The sequence below is a fragment of the Oryctolagus cuniculus genome, chromosome 4 (assembly GCF_964237555.1).
Source record: "Oryctolagus cuniculus chromosome 4, mOryCun1.1, whole genome shotgun sequence".
Classification (NCBI taxonomy): domain Eukaryota; kingdom Metazoa; phylum Chordata; class Mammalia; order Lagomorpha; family Leporidae; genus Oryctolagus; species Oryctolagus cuniculus.
In genome coordinates, this window is record NC_091435.1 from 107,471,603 (window position 1) to 107,485,553 (window position 13,951).

A 13,951-nucleotide genomic window follows, 5' to 3' on the forward strand; every position below is an offset into this window, starting at 1 on the left:
CTTTTCCAGGCACATCAGCAGGGAGCTGGATCAGAAGTGGAGCAACCAGGACTCGAACCAGTGTCCACATGGGATGCCAGCACTGCAGGGAGCAGCTTCACCTGCTACACCACAGCACCGGCCCCACAAAACTACTCTTCTAACTTAAATCCCATTGGTTAGATATATCAATTTATAAGTCTAAAGTAATTCTCAGGGTTTTAGTATAATCCAATTATTAAAAATACTTTATAACTGGTCCTGAAATGTTCACAAAAACTTCCGTTGGGGGTGGGTGGGGTGTGGTGTGATGGGACACAACAACTGATATGTCCCCAGTTGTCTTAAAAGTAACTTCTGAAAAACTGCAATCACAGACAGGTATCTGGCACAGTAGTTAAGAAGTCACTTGCAATGCCTGCATCCCAGATCCAAGCCTGGGTTCAAGTCTAGCTCCAGCTGACTGCTGATATGCACCGCTGGGAGGCAGCAGGTGATGCTTCAAGTAGGTGAGTCTGGGCCACGACATAGGACACTCAAATTGAGTTCCAGGATCCTGACTTTGGCCTGGTCTAGTGCTGGCTGCTGTAGACATTTTAGGAAGTACACCAGCAAATGGGGGATCTCTGTCTTTCTCCCCCTCACCTTTCAAATATATGAAAATGTCACCTTTAGATTAAAATCTCTGTTATGAATTTGAAATTTTGTGTGTATTCCAAGGACTCTGGTTTTAAGAAATTTTAAGTAATGAAGTACCAGAGCAAGAAATGATGAGGTTGGAAGGCTTAGCTAAACAAGGTAATGAACTTCAAACACCAATTAAAATGTAACTACAAAAGCATAAAATACAAAATGTAACACAGTCCAACTAAGCTATTATCTACTAATTTTAGAATACTTCTGATAAAATCACTCACAAGGTAAAATTCAAAGACATCACATGTTTCCCAATTTTCAGGGTTTTTTTTAAATAACTTTGCTCTTCCTAGATTTTATTTCTTAAGCTATCAAAACACTGAATTCATTTTTTTCTATACTATGATTTTATTTTTTGGCACATGAACTTATCTTTAAAACATAATATGTTTATACACTTAATCAAACACTGAGTTTCTGAACACCTACTGTTCATTCCGCCTCTCCCAAGCTTTATAAATCCATTCTGTCTTCATAATTGGAGTACCCAGGCTCACAGCAACCTAAAAATATTAACATTGATTACAATGAATTTTCACCTTAAATAATTATATTCAAGAAATTTCTAAACAATTATACACACACTTTTTGTTTTGCTATTCATCTACTTTGTAATTAACAGAAAAAACTTTCTCTCGATCTTACAACTTGGGTTAAAATAACTTTGAAACAAGTTTTGTGATGCCTAAACTGTTTCCTAACTTTATTCTAAATAAATATATATCTGAAGTTGATTAAATTCATCTTAATTAAATTTGTTTCTTCAGGTTTACTTCCTCGGAAGTACCGACCAAGACAGTACTATGTAAGAAAACATCTGATTAAGTCACTAAAATATTATCTATGAGTTGTAAGGTTTACTATAAATTCAAGATCATGTCAAAATTACTATTTGCCACATAAATACATTACAGTAGAGCGGGAACAAATAAACTCTTGCTAAGATATTAAGCCACAATTTTAAAGTGAGATTTCAGTTCTAACATATTTATCCTGTTCTTTTATAATTTTTACAAGTTAAATCATAGAACTACTTTATAACTGTTCTTATAAAGATCACTTAGATGGAGCTGGTGCTATAGTGCAGTGGGTTAGCGCCAGCATCCCATATGGGCACTGGTTTGAGGCCTGGCTGCTCCACTTCTGATCCAGCTCTCTGCTATGGCCTGGGATGGCAGTAGAAAACGGCCCAAGTCCTTGGGCCCCTACACCCACATGGGAGACCCAGAAGAAGCCCCTGGCTCCAGGTCGGCACAGCTCCGGCCATTGCAGCCAATTGGGGAGTCAACCATCGGATGGAAGACCTCTCTCTCTCTCTGCCTCTCCTCTCTCTGTGTAAATCTGACTTTTAAATAAATAAATAAATCTTTTTAAAAAAAGATCACTTAGATAAGAATGAAATCTGTCCTCAGTTCCTGACCCTCCCATCACCAATGTTCATAGTAAACTTTGCTAGTATTATTCATCTACCTACAATGTTATCCAATCACCAACCCACATAACCATACTCATCTTTCAAAACATAAACTCAAGAGCCATTGCCTTCTTAATTCCTAAGAGACCACATACCTACGATTTAAAGTTTTACTACATATACTCATTGCAAAAATTGAATTTCTGACCTTCAATAAATTGTAGGAAATAGAAGAGGTTTTATGATACACATCCAGAAATAAAGATATGCTGAAATATATAAAAAGACACAAGATTTACATACCCTAAATTTTTCTCCTTGTGTACAATTTGCCACCAAATGTGTAACTTTTGAATTAAAGTCTTTACGAATAACTCCACCCATGTGATGGACCAGTGTCACCAATCTGACCTCAAAAGACAAAGTAAACATTCACTTAATGATTTGAGCAAAATTTTAAACTTTACTTACAATTTATTTAATACTAACCAAACATTTCTTATTCATAAGGTACATATAAGATTTCTATAATCATATTAAATTTTGTGTCAAAAAAGTATTAAAAAAATTAGCTTGTCTGCTGGCACAGGCAAAATTTTCTAGATAAACTTAGCAATTAGTTAGACAACTGGCTTTCAGAATGTCCAAATATATTTTAATATATTATTCTGTGTAAATAAATGAAAAAATTTCTTTATGAAAAGCAGAGAGACACAGAGGGAGCTCCCATCAGCTGGTTCACAACTCAAACGTACACATAGGCCTCAAACTTGAGGCAAAAACCAGCAAGTAGCAGGAACTCAATCACTGGAGCCATCACTGGTGCTTCACAGAATTTACATTAGCAGGAAGCTGGCTGGAGTCAGGAGCAAAGCTAGATAACAAGCCTCTAGGCACTATGATATGGAAAGTAGGCATCCCAATTAGTGTCTTAACAGTTAACTCAAATGCTCACCACATATATTGGGTGTTTTTTTTTGGTGAGGTTATTTCACATCAAGGTTCTTTCCATAAATCAGAGCAATACCCATTAGCTCCAACATACAAAATACTGCAAACCAAAGAAGCTTCTATGAACTCTTTAGGGCAATAAGAATACTTTAAGGTAATCTATAAACCAAAATAAATAACCTATGTGGCTGATATGATACATACCAGCACACAGCTAAACAGATCAAACAGCTATAAAAATTTTTCTATTAATTTATATGCCAGCTGTCTTAGACAAAACGTTCATTTCTTTACAAGCCTCTTTAGCATTTGTATCTTCATAAAATTTAAAATCTTGTATAGCCATACTATTTTGTCCAATTTTTTTTAAATAAAACCATGACTTCATAAAGAGAAAAAGCCAATTTAAATTTATTTTGGACAGAATGTGTTTTACACTACTTACTAGCTCTTCTTTCTTCCTGAATCCAGTAAAGCACAGCACCAGATTCATCATACTTGTACAGTACAGCGGGCGACAGGAGAAAGGCAAAGGCTAAAAGACAACAGTTTTAATATGTAAACTTCCGTTTTAGCAGAAAACAGAACACATCTTTCTCAAGCTAAAGATACTGCCCCTCATGCCAATCAATTTCCTGATCCAAAGATGCATTTTTCAATACTCAGAAAAATTAGATTGGAAGTTTCACAATAAAAAGCTCCTTAAGATTCCCAAATCATAATCTGATATACAAATAACATACAAAAATATTTATATCTAAATTTTATTCTACAATGAACTCCTATATGAAATACTGTCTATCAGCAAAGATTTCTGATTCCATATACAATTGTAAATGCTTTCAATTGTTATTAAAACAGGTCAAAGGCACTTATAATGAACATTTAGTAAACCTAACACATGTACTTGAATCTTATATGATTCTAATTTTTAAACTTAAAAAATGTAGATATTTAATATTTTCCCAGTGGTCTTAAATGTATACCAGAGAGACAACATAGTTTAAACAATAATAAAAGAATGTATTTCAATCCCATCATTATTCAAGAAGATTCTTTTTCACAATTTTGATTTTTAAGAACCTTATTTTGTTTTTAAAAGCAACTTCGCATTAGAGAATTAAAGATTATCATGTGCTTATTACATCTATTACAACAGAAACACAATGTCCCAAGCAATTTTAAGAGAATAAGGCAAACTTAAGAATGTCAAAACATAGTAACAAAATTAAATAGGAACTAAATCCACTACAACTCTTAACATTGAAACACTGTTTCAAAACATAATTACTGGGCTGGCACCGTGGCTCAATAGGCTAATCCTCTGCCTTGCGGCACTGGTACCCTGGGTTCTAGTCCCGAGCGGGGCGCCGGATTCTGTCCCGGTTGCCCCTCTTCCAGGCCAGCTTCCATGGCCTGGGAGTGCAGTGGAGGATGACTGAAGTCCTTGGGCCCTGCACCCACATGGGAGACCAAGAAAAGCACCTGGCTCCTGCCTTCGGATCAGCGCAATGCACCGGCTGCAGCCCGCTGGCCACGGCGGCCATTGGAGGGTGAACCAACAGCAAAAGGAAGACCTTTCTCTCTGTCTCTCTCTCTCCCTGTCCTCTCTGCCTGTCAAAAAAAAAAAAAAACAACAACAAAAAAAAAACACACACACACACAATTACTGTTTAAAAGCTAAAATAATTTCCCTAATTATAAATCATGTGGTAACTTAAGAACAGACACTGTTTCCATATTTTTTTTTTTTTTTTTTTTTTTACAGGCAGAGTGGACAGTGACAGAGAGGGACAGAGAGAAAGGTCTTCCTTTTGCCGTTGGTTCACCCTCCAATGGCTGCCGCGGCTGGCGCACCGCACTGATCCGAAGGCAGAAGCCAGGTGCTTCTCCTGGTCTCCCATGGGGTGCAGGGCCCAAGCACTTGGGCCATCCTCCACTGCACTCCCTGGCCACAGCAGAGAGCTGGCCTGGAAGAGGGGCAACCGGGACAGAATCCGGCGCCCCGACCGGGACTAGAACCCGGTGTGCCGGCGCTGTTCTAAGTGGAAGAAAACAAAAGTTTGTTTCTTCCAAGCTATTTGTAGGTATTAAAGCTGTATGTACATATGTCTATGCATACAGCTGTCATTGTTCAATTTTCAAATAATTTTGGATTCACAACCAAAATTTATAATAAGTGGCACAGTAGATTAAGCCGTCATCTGCAATGCTGGCATCCCATATTAGCACCAGTTTAAATCCCAGCAGCTCCACTTCCAATCCAGCTCCCTGCTATTGTGCCTAGGAAAAGAGTGGAAGATGGCCCAAATGCTTGGGCCTCTGCCACCCATTTGGGACACCAGATGGAATTCTAGGCTCCTGGCTTCAGCCTAGCCCAGCCCAAGCCATTGCAGCCTTGAGGGGTGAACCAGCAGACAGTAGATTTCTCTCTCTCTCTCTCTCTATAACTCTACTTTTCAAATAAATAAATAAAATAAGACTTAAAAAAAAGTATAATAAGAATTAAACGACTAAACAGAAGTAGCAATTATTATTCAGAAATATTCACTCTCTAAACAATTAACAGGATATTTCTGTTTATGAATTTTCCTAAAAATCATTATTAAAAAGGTAACCTTGAAAAGTCATAATAAATGTATATTATTTCTTACCTCCCCTTTTTGTGCACAGTTTAACACAACCGGTGGCCCAATAATTCTACAATCAGTCTTGTGTAAGTCATTAAAGACAGAATCTTGGAAGTCCGTGACTACAAATATATTTTCAAATTCTGGAGAATCCAAATCTTCAAATTCTTCAATTGATTCCATCTTTACAAAAGGCACTTTAATTTCCTTGATTTTTATATTGTTATTAGAAATAAAAATTATTTATACATCATAATTTAATTCATGAGTATCTAAATCCTAAAAACCAATTCAATATCAACATTTTACATCTTAATTTTTAGATTTGTAGAAAGCATACATTTTAAATTATACAATAATCAGCATTACACTTAATAGTGAAAAGCTGTTTCTTTACTTGCACTTTTATAAGGGTTCTTCAAAAAATTCACAGGAAGATGGAATTAAAAGTTAAGCTTATTTTGGTGTGTGAAAACTTTTTGAAATCCATGCATAGTTTTTTCAAAACATACATTTTCTTGTGAACTTTTTGAAGCACTCTTTATATATGTGTGTGTGGGTGTGTGTGTGTGTGTGTGTAAAATCTCCATATTAAGATCTTAAATTTTAAACATGAATACTATAAGGGCCGGTACTGTGGCATAGCGGGTAAAGCCTCTGCCTGCAGTGCCAGCATCCCAGATGGGTGCCTGTTCAAGACCCAGCTGCTCCACTTCCGATCCAGCTCTCTACTATGGCCTGGGAAAGCAGTAGAAGATGGCTCAAGTCCTTGGGCCCCTGCACCCAAAAGGGAGACCCAGAAAAAGCTCCTGGCTCCTGGCTTTGGATCAGCGCAGCTCCGGCTACTGCGGCAAATTGGAGAGTGAACCAGTGGATTGAAGACCTCTCTCTCTCTCTCTCTGCCTCTCCTTCTCTCTGTGTAACTCTTTCAAGTAAAAAAAAAAATAAATCTTAAAAAAAAAAAAAAGGGCCGGCGCCGCGGCTCACTAGGCTAATCCTCCGCCTAGCGGCGCCGGCACACCGGGTTCTAGTCCCGGTTGGGGCGCCGGATTCTGTCCCAGTTGCCCCTCTTCCAGGCCAGCCCTCTGCTGTGGCCCGGGAGTGCAGTGGAGGATGGCCCAGGTGCTTGGGCCCTGCACCCCATGGGAGACCAGGAAAAGCACCTGGCTCCTGGCTCCTGCCATCGGATCAGCGCGGTGCGCCGGCCGCAGCGCGCCGGCCGCGGCGGCCATTGGAGGGTGAACCAACGGCAAAAGGAAGACCTTTCTCTCTGTCTCTCTCTCTCACTGTCCACTCTGCCTGTCAAAAAAAAAAAAAAAAAAAAAAAAAAAAAAAGATGTATATTATAAAGGCATAAGACTTGACATTTTACTTAGTGGTCATTATAAATCACCCAATATGCATATTAAGTTCCATAAAATTAGAATGCTGAAACTTTTTAAGTATATACATTTTTATATCTACCATGTATTTATTCTGACAGAGAAAATGATACCATACATACAGTTCTTCCTGCACAAAATCTCTTCAGAAAACCAATATAAAGTGTTATAATACTGAACATTTACAACAAGAATAAAGATTAGCTAATAGTTTCAGTATGTGGAAAATAAGTAGATGTGATATATAAGCAGTTGCAGCCTAACAGATGCAAGATATAAAAAGGCAAGTTACTTATAGTTACTACAAAAAAAGAACAGAATCATTTAAAAGAAAACTCTGAATGTGTCAATAAATTATTTGGCCTTTGTTTGCAAGGCTGATTATCATTAATTGAATTGTGTACTCCAGAAATTCATATGTTGAAGCCCTACCTCCATAGGTGACTATATTTGGAGAGTTTTTAAAAGGTTATTAAGGTTGTTAAATGAGGTCATATTGCTGGGTGCTAATCCAATCTGATTGGTGACTTCATGTCAAATTTGGACACCCAGAGATACACACACTCCCCCCACCCGCCCCCAACATAGAGAAAAGGCCTTGTGACTATGAAGCAAGAAGGTCTCAAAAGAAACTAAACCTGCCAACAGCCTGATCCTGGACTTCCAGCATCCAGCGCTGTGAGAAAAATAAATTTCTACTGTTTGGGACGGCGCTGCGGCTCAATAGGCTAATCCTCTGCCTTGCGGCGCCGGCACACCGGGTTCTAGTCCCGGTCGGGGCACCAGATTCTGTCCCGGTTGCCCCTCTTCCAGGCCAGCTCTCTGCTGTGGCCAGGGAGTGCAGTGGAGGATGGCCCAAGTGCTTGGGCCCTGCACCCCATGGGAGACCAGGAGAAGCACCTGGCTTCTGCCATCGGATCAGTGCGGTGCGCCAGCCGCAGCGGCCATTGGAGGGTGAACCAACGGCAAAAGGAAGACCTTTCTCTGTCTCTCTCTCTCACTGTCCACCCTGCCTGTCAAAAAAAAAAAAAAAAAATTCTACTGTTTGAGCTACCTCGTATGAGATATTGTGTTATGGCATCCCTAGCAAACTAACATAGGTGGATTAAGAAAATCAGATATATTTCATATGCCAAAGCAAATCCCCTGATGACAGTCAGTGAGGTTTAGTAGTTTGGAAGAACAACAAAGAATATTGACTAAATGTAAAATTAATGAAAAAAAGAAATGAAAAAAGTTTAAAGGAAATTTTCAGATCTTTGTATTACACATTGTTTAAATTTAATAATGAAGTTCTTATAAATAATTTGATACAATTTACAATGTATGTTATAGTTTTGGGTCTCAGAAACTCCCAAGTTTTATAGTATAAAATCCCTTCAACATTCCTAGCAGCAGAGTGCACAAAATACACCTCATTCCTGATTCCAACCACCATAAAGTGGGATAACACAATCAAGGGAAGTGTAGCATGCCACATGCAATGAGATACTTGACCTACCATATTAATAATAGTTTTTATTAACTTTTCATCCGATTTTCCAGGACAACTTTCTTTAATCTTTATAACAGGGACTTCCATTATTTTAATAGTCTGTGGGAAAGAGACTTAAGTATGAGATTAAAAAATCTTATGAAACTATTTTACACACTGATGGAAGAAAAAGTTTTTCTTTAACTACAAATCAATATACCGTACCTTTAAGGCTTTCAAAAGTTCTTCTTGTTTTCCAGCTTCTTGAACCAATATCACCCTTGTTTCAATCTGAGGCATTTCCTCTGATAAATATAAAATGTTTAAATGTTTATCAGATACTAACATTTCAATCAGTAGTCCCTAATCACTCTTTTAGCTCTATCTGGTAAGTCTGCTATCTTTAAGGGGTTCACAACATTCTCTACAATTAAAACAATTTGAATTCTTAACTTACTCAAAAAATACTTAGGCATATATCACTTTGGAGAAACAGAAACATACTGTGGCAGGATACAGAAACATAAGCATTCCTCCTACCAAAGAAAGCACTTACTATCTTGCACAGCCAGCCTCTTCGACAGTGCCTAGGAAAGACACTTCTATCAAGCAGTAAGGAAAGAAATGGCTTTCATCTAACCAGTCTTAACTGAATAAATTCTAGCTAATAATATTGCAGCTATTTGTACTCACAAAAAAAGTAAAATTCAACATTAAGATGACATCTCCTTTCAAAGTTGGGAAGCTTTAATCCAAATGATAATCAGGAAATCTACATGGCATAAGGGATTATTTCTGCTCTGGCCTAACAGTTATTACAGCTAAATCAAAAGAAAAACACTAGTTATTTAGTTAAGGATTAACATAGCAATTCAGCATTCTAAAGAAGTTAAGAGGGGGGCCAGCGCTGTGGCATAGCAGGTAAAGCTGCCACCTGCAGGGCCACCATCCTATATGGGCACCAGTTCGAGTCCCGGCTGCTCCACTTCCATTCCAGCTCTCTGCAATGGCCTGGGAAAGCAGTAGAAGATGACCCAAATCCTTGGGCCCCTGCATCTGCTTGGGATACCTGGAAGCTCCTGGATCCTGGCTATGGATCAGCGCAGCTCCAGCCGTTATAGCCAACTGGGGATTAAACCATAGGATGGAAGAACTCTCTCCTTCTCCCTCTCCCTCTCTCTCTCTGCCTCTGCCTCTCCTCCTCTCTCTGTTAACTCTGACTTTCAAATAAATAAATAATTTTTTTAAAAAACAAACAAAAAAAGGAGTTAAAGAGGTTTACCTTCAACATATGAAGTAGATCCAACAAATAAGTTTTCCTTCGAAGTTTCAGCAACTTTAGAATCAAAAATGGAAGAGTCCACCAAGCTAGTCCTCCCAGTAGTGGATGTGAGTAGACTATTGTCAGCCATTGTTTGTACGGCGCTACGGTGGCTGTAAACAGAACATTTCTTTTTAAAAATACATGCAACAAATAATTGTTGGGCCAAAACAAGCATTAGAAGCTTTACTTTTATATCCAGAACTTGTAAAAATACTATTGGGGCTGGCGCTGTGGCGCAGCAGGTTAAAGCCCCAGCCTGCAGTGCCAGCATCCCATAAGGGCGCCTGATTGAGTCCTGGCTATTCCACTTCCAATCCAGCTCTCTGCTATGGCCTGGGAAAGCAGTGGGTGATGGCCCAAGTCCTTGGCCCCTGCACCCATGTGGGAGACCCGGAAGAAGCTCATGACTCCTGGCTTTTTATCAGCTCACCTCCGGCCAGTGAGGCCATCTGGGGAGTGAACCAGCAGATGGAAGACCTCTCTATCTCTAACTCTCTAACTCTTTGAAATAAATAAATCTTAAAAACCTGACATAATAAACAGACAACAAGGTAATTATAAATACTATTTGACCTCCCTCCTCTACACCTCTGCCTTCCACTACCTATTTCTCTTGCTATGAATTTATAATACCACCAAAACATCCTATCACCACCAATAATTCCAGCAGAAAACTTGGGATCTGTCCTCTCTCCTCAACCTCATTCTCCAACCCCAAAATTCCTATCAATCCCATCACAAATATCTCTATGATATGCTCCCTTCTCTCTATGCCTAATGCCACAAACAGCCACTTGGTCTAATCCAACAGCCCCAACTTTATCATCAGCTTCTTCAGAAATCACTCTTCAGAGAGTTTTCATAGGTATGGGTCACAAAAAAAACATGATCATATCACTTTGCCTAACAACTTCCATGGGTACCCCTCCCTATATAAATTCACCATCAAACTGACAATAAAGTCCCAGCCTACCTACTCAGGTTCATCACCTGTAACTCCCCCAATGTACACGCAATCTACATTGCTGCCAACAATGAATTTCTCAGCATTTGTCAAACTTAAATCCCAGCTACTTTGCAAATACTTGCATTTAATAGTGCTCAGCTCTCCACCAAGCATGTCTTCCAACCCCTAATCTACCACTCTTAATTCGTCTTCTGTGGATCTCTGAACCTCTCAGGTATAATCGAACTGCTCCCTTATTTGTGCTTCCTTACCCATACTTTATATGGTTTTAGAAACATCTCTGCTGTAAAAATTTGTTAAGACAATTATGCATGGGCTTTTGCCAATATAACTCTGGACTGTGAAAAACAAATCCTTTTTTTCAAGATTTCTAGGACTTAAGAGGTTGAAAAGTTGGGCAAGTAGGGCATAAAGAAAAAGGTTGATAGGATTTCACCAGTTCAAACTTGCATTTTTATGTGAGTCGATTATCTTGAAGTAGATTTCTAATATCAGACAAATAGAGAGAGGAAGCCCTACCCTTACCTGAAAGTACATATGCGATCTACTTTACCCTTTCTTCCTTCTTCAGAATAATAAATACAAATATCTTCCTCCAGATTCTTAGCAACTAGTGTAAACTGTAACCTGTGGAAAAATGGTAAGACATCAGCATCATTTCTGGATGATGATACCAGGCAGTAGACCTCAAAGTCAGGTAATTCTGCTCCTGTCTCAGCTCTACACTTGGTGAGTTAAGCCTCAGTTTCTACATGGGTAATGCAGATATGGAAGCACAACTCAAGTTCACTTGTGGTAAACACTGAAGAGACAATATCTTAAAATGAGTGGCAAATAGTTATTCATTTTTATTTAATATTCACAACATAGATTTTTCTTATTGTCTTAACATCCATGTCATCAATCATTAATCCAAGGCTATCCCAAAGAACTGTTCCAAAAGTTGTCATTTACAGTACTTACAATCAATGACAATTTACAACTAAATCCTCAGCTCTCATTATTCTTTTAAGTCTCCTATACTTAATCATCTCCAATAAAACAGAAGAGGCTCTAAGTACGTTTTCATTCAATGTATGCGTAACAATTTATTTTTAAAAAGTCAAGAGAAAAACTAAGCTGCTTTAAGGATAGAAGGAGGGAAATTTTAATAAATAAAAAATGTGATTTATTGCAGTTGCATAGCAGGAATAACTTTTAATTCTCTATAGCATTAACACAGGGTAACTATGGTTGACAACAATTAATTGTATAGTTCAACATAGTAGAGAGGATTTTGACCATTCCCAGTACAAGGAGATGATAAATGTTTGAGGTGATAAGTATACCAATGGCCCTGATGTGACCATTACATATTGTATACTTGTAATGAAATAGTACTCTGTACCCCATAAATATGTGTCAATCACGTGCTAATTAGAGATTTAAAAAATATTTTAAAATACCACTTTAAAAACCATCAAAATAAGTAATAATTAAAATTGTTTCTTACTATATATGATCAATTTATTACTAAAACGGTTTCAACTTACAGAGAAAAAAGAGCTACATGGTAAGATGATACATATAGTCCAATTACAAATACATTAATCACTTTTTCTCATATTCATGTATTGCAGAGCTTTTAAAATAAACACAATGGGATCCGCACTTATAAACCCATACAGCTTACTTCTCATCCAAGAACAGATAAAGAGCCTCTGACTAAATAAGCTATAACATATGCACCCTTTTCCTCTCAAGTTTAAACTAATGACCAGTTTAGTTTTCCTTTTACTTAATTTTTTTTTTTTTTTAGAAAATCATCTTCCAAGGTGAAAGACCAAAATCCGATACTCGATATGTCAGCTGGTGTTAAACACTGCCCTAAACCTTCTACTTGCACTTATTTAATCTTGGCAGCGATCCTGAGAGGTAGGCACTACTATTTTCTAGGTAGAGAAACCTAGAAACAGAGAGGGGAAGTGACGCCCCCTAAGTCACAGTAAATGCTAAGGCCAGGACTAGAGCCCGGCTGCTTCCAGAGGCTGCGCTTTTAACCCCTATGCCACACAGACATCTGGGGCTAGGAAGGGAAGGAGAGGGCTTGCCCGGCTTGCCCTTGCAAAAATCTCAATTTCCTGCACAGAGGAAGCCAAGGAAGAATCCTAGCGTGAAATCACTAAATTCTGGCGATAAGGCGCCCGCGGCTGCAGCTGCCAGGCCCCAGCCGCAGAGGTCTGCCTGGCTCACCAAAATCCCTTCCAGCTCCCCGCCTTCGCCCACAAACGCTCTTCCGGAAAGGAGATCCGACCGCGAGAGCCGGGAAGATGCCCAGCAATCTCGGGACTCCAGGCTCTCCCACCCGCCACAGCCCCGCTGAACCAGAGCCAGGAAGCCAGGGCTGGGCGCTCCGGAATCCGCGGTCACCGGGGAGGGGATGGAGCCCGCTGGCAAAGGAGGCCACAGCTCCGGAGATACCCGCCCGCTTCCCCCTCCCCAGACCTCACCTCAGGTCCTCTCCACGCTCCGAAAACGCCCTGGCAATTCCACCTCTTCACACGCAGACCCCTCACACCGATACCGCCATTCCTCGCCGCCGGCCGCCACAGCCAATTCAAAAAGCGAGCCGCTCTCTCTAAGAGCCATGCCGATTGGCGCGTGATGTCAACCTCCTTCCCATAGGCCGGAGCCTGCAGGGGGACGGCGATTGGTCGCTGCTCTCCGCCCACCTCCCTGCGAGCGCCGATTGATTGGTTGTACGTATGTTTCAAATAAACCCAACGGCTCTGACGCCCAGACGTCAGGAGTTTGTAGAGAAATGCCCGGATGTCGCCAGGAGGTGGCGGTGGTGGCGTCCGAAGGCTCTCCGGGAGTAGCAGGTGTTTCTGTGGCTACTGCTTGTTTACTCGGTAAACATCCGATTTCCTGAGGAAAGTTTGAGTAGGTTCTCCGTACCCCAGTCCCCAACTTGGTTTTGAAAAAACTCCATCAGATCCTTTAAATCAGTGCCGCCCAGATGAACTTTTCCTTCTGGTCCCTAGGAGCTGCCGGTATGCTTTCTGCTTGAGGAATGGATTAAGCGATTTTGACTTGGCAGTTGTGTTGGCGTGTGGCAAGGCCCAGGACAGAACCTGGCAAACTTAAATCAGCAA

At 39.8% G+C, this 13,951-nt stretch overlaps 1 protein-coding gene across 5 annotated transcripts in view; it reads right to left on the minus strand.

Annotated features, from left to right (window-relative positions):
• ECT2 (epithelial cell transforming 2) overlaps positions 1–13,455 on the minus strand; it is a 69,840-nt gene extending 56,385 nt beyond the window's left edge. For 2 of the 5 annotated variants that reach the window (XR_007924607.2, XM_008266501.4), the window contains exons 1-9: positions 13,307–13,455; positions 11,343–11,444; positions 9,809–9,960; positions 8,752–8,831; positions 8,554–8,646; positions 5,695–5,877; positions 3,486–3,575; positions 2,393–2,500; positions 1,105–1,178 (exon numbers count right to left, since the gene is read on the minus strand). Coding sequence is in view for 2 of the 5 variants with exons in the window: in XM_008266501.4 (XP_008264723.1) it covers positions 1,105–1,178; positions 2,393–2,500; positions 3,486–3,575; positions 5,695–5,877; positions 8,554–8,646; positions 8,752–8,831; positions 9,809–9,938 (758 nt within the window). In the remaining 3 variants the exon portion in view is untranslated. Of the gene's footprint in view, positions 1–1,104; positions 1,179–2,392; positions 2,501–3,485; positions 3,576–5,694; positions 5,878–8,553; positions 8,661–8,751; positions 8,832–9,808; positions 9,961–11,342; positions 11,445–13,306 lie in introns of those variants that run through there. The other 3 variants (XR_007924608.2, XM_002716427.5, XR_007924609.2) reach the window with 2 other exon arrangements.
• Between the last annotated feature and the right edge of the window lie 496 nt (positions 13,456–13,951).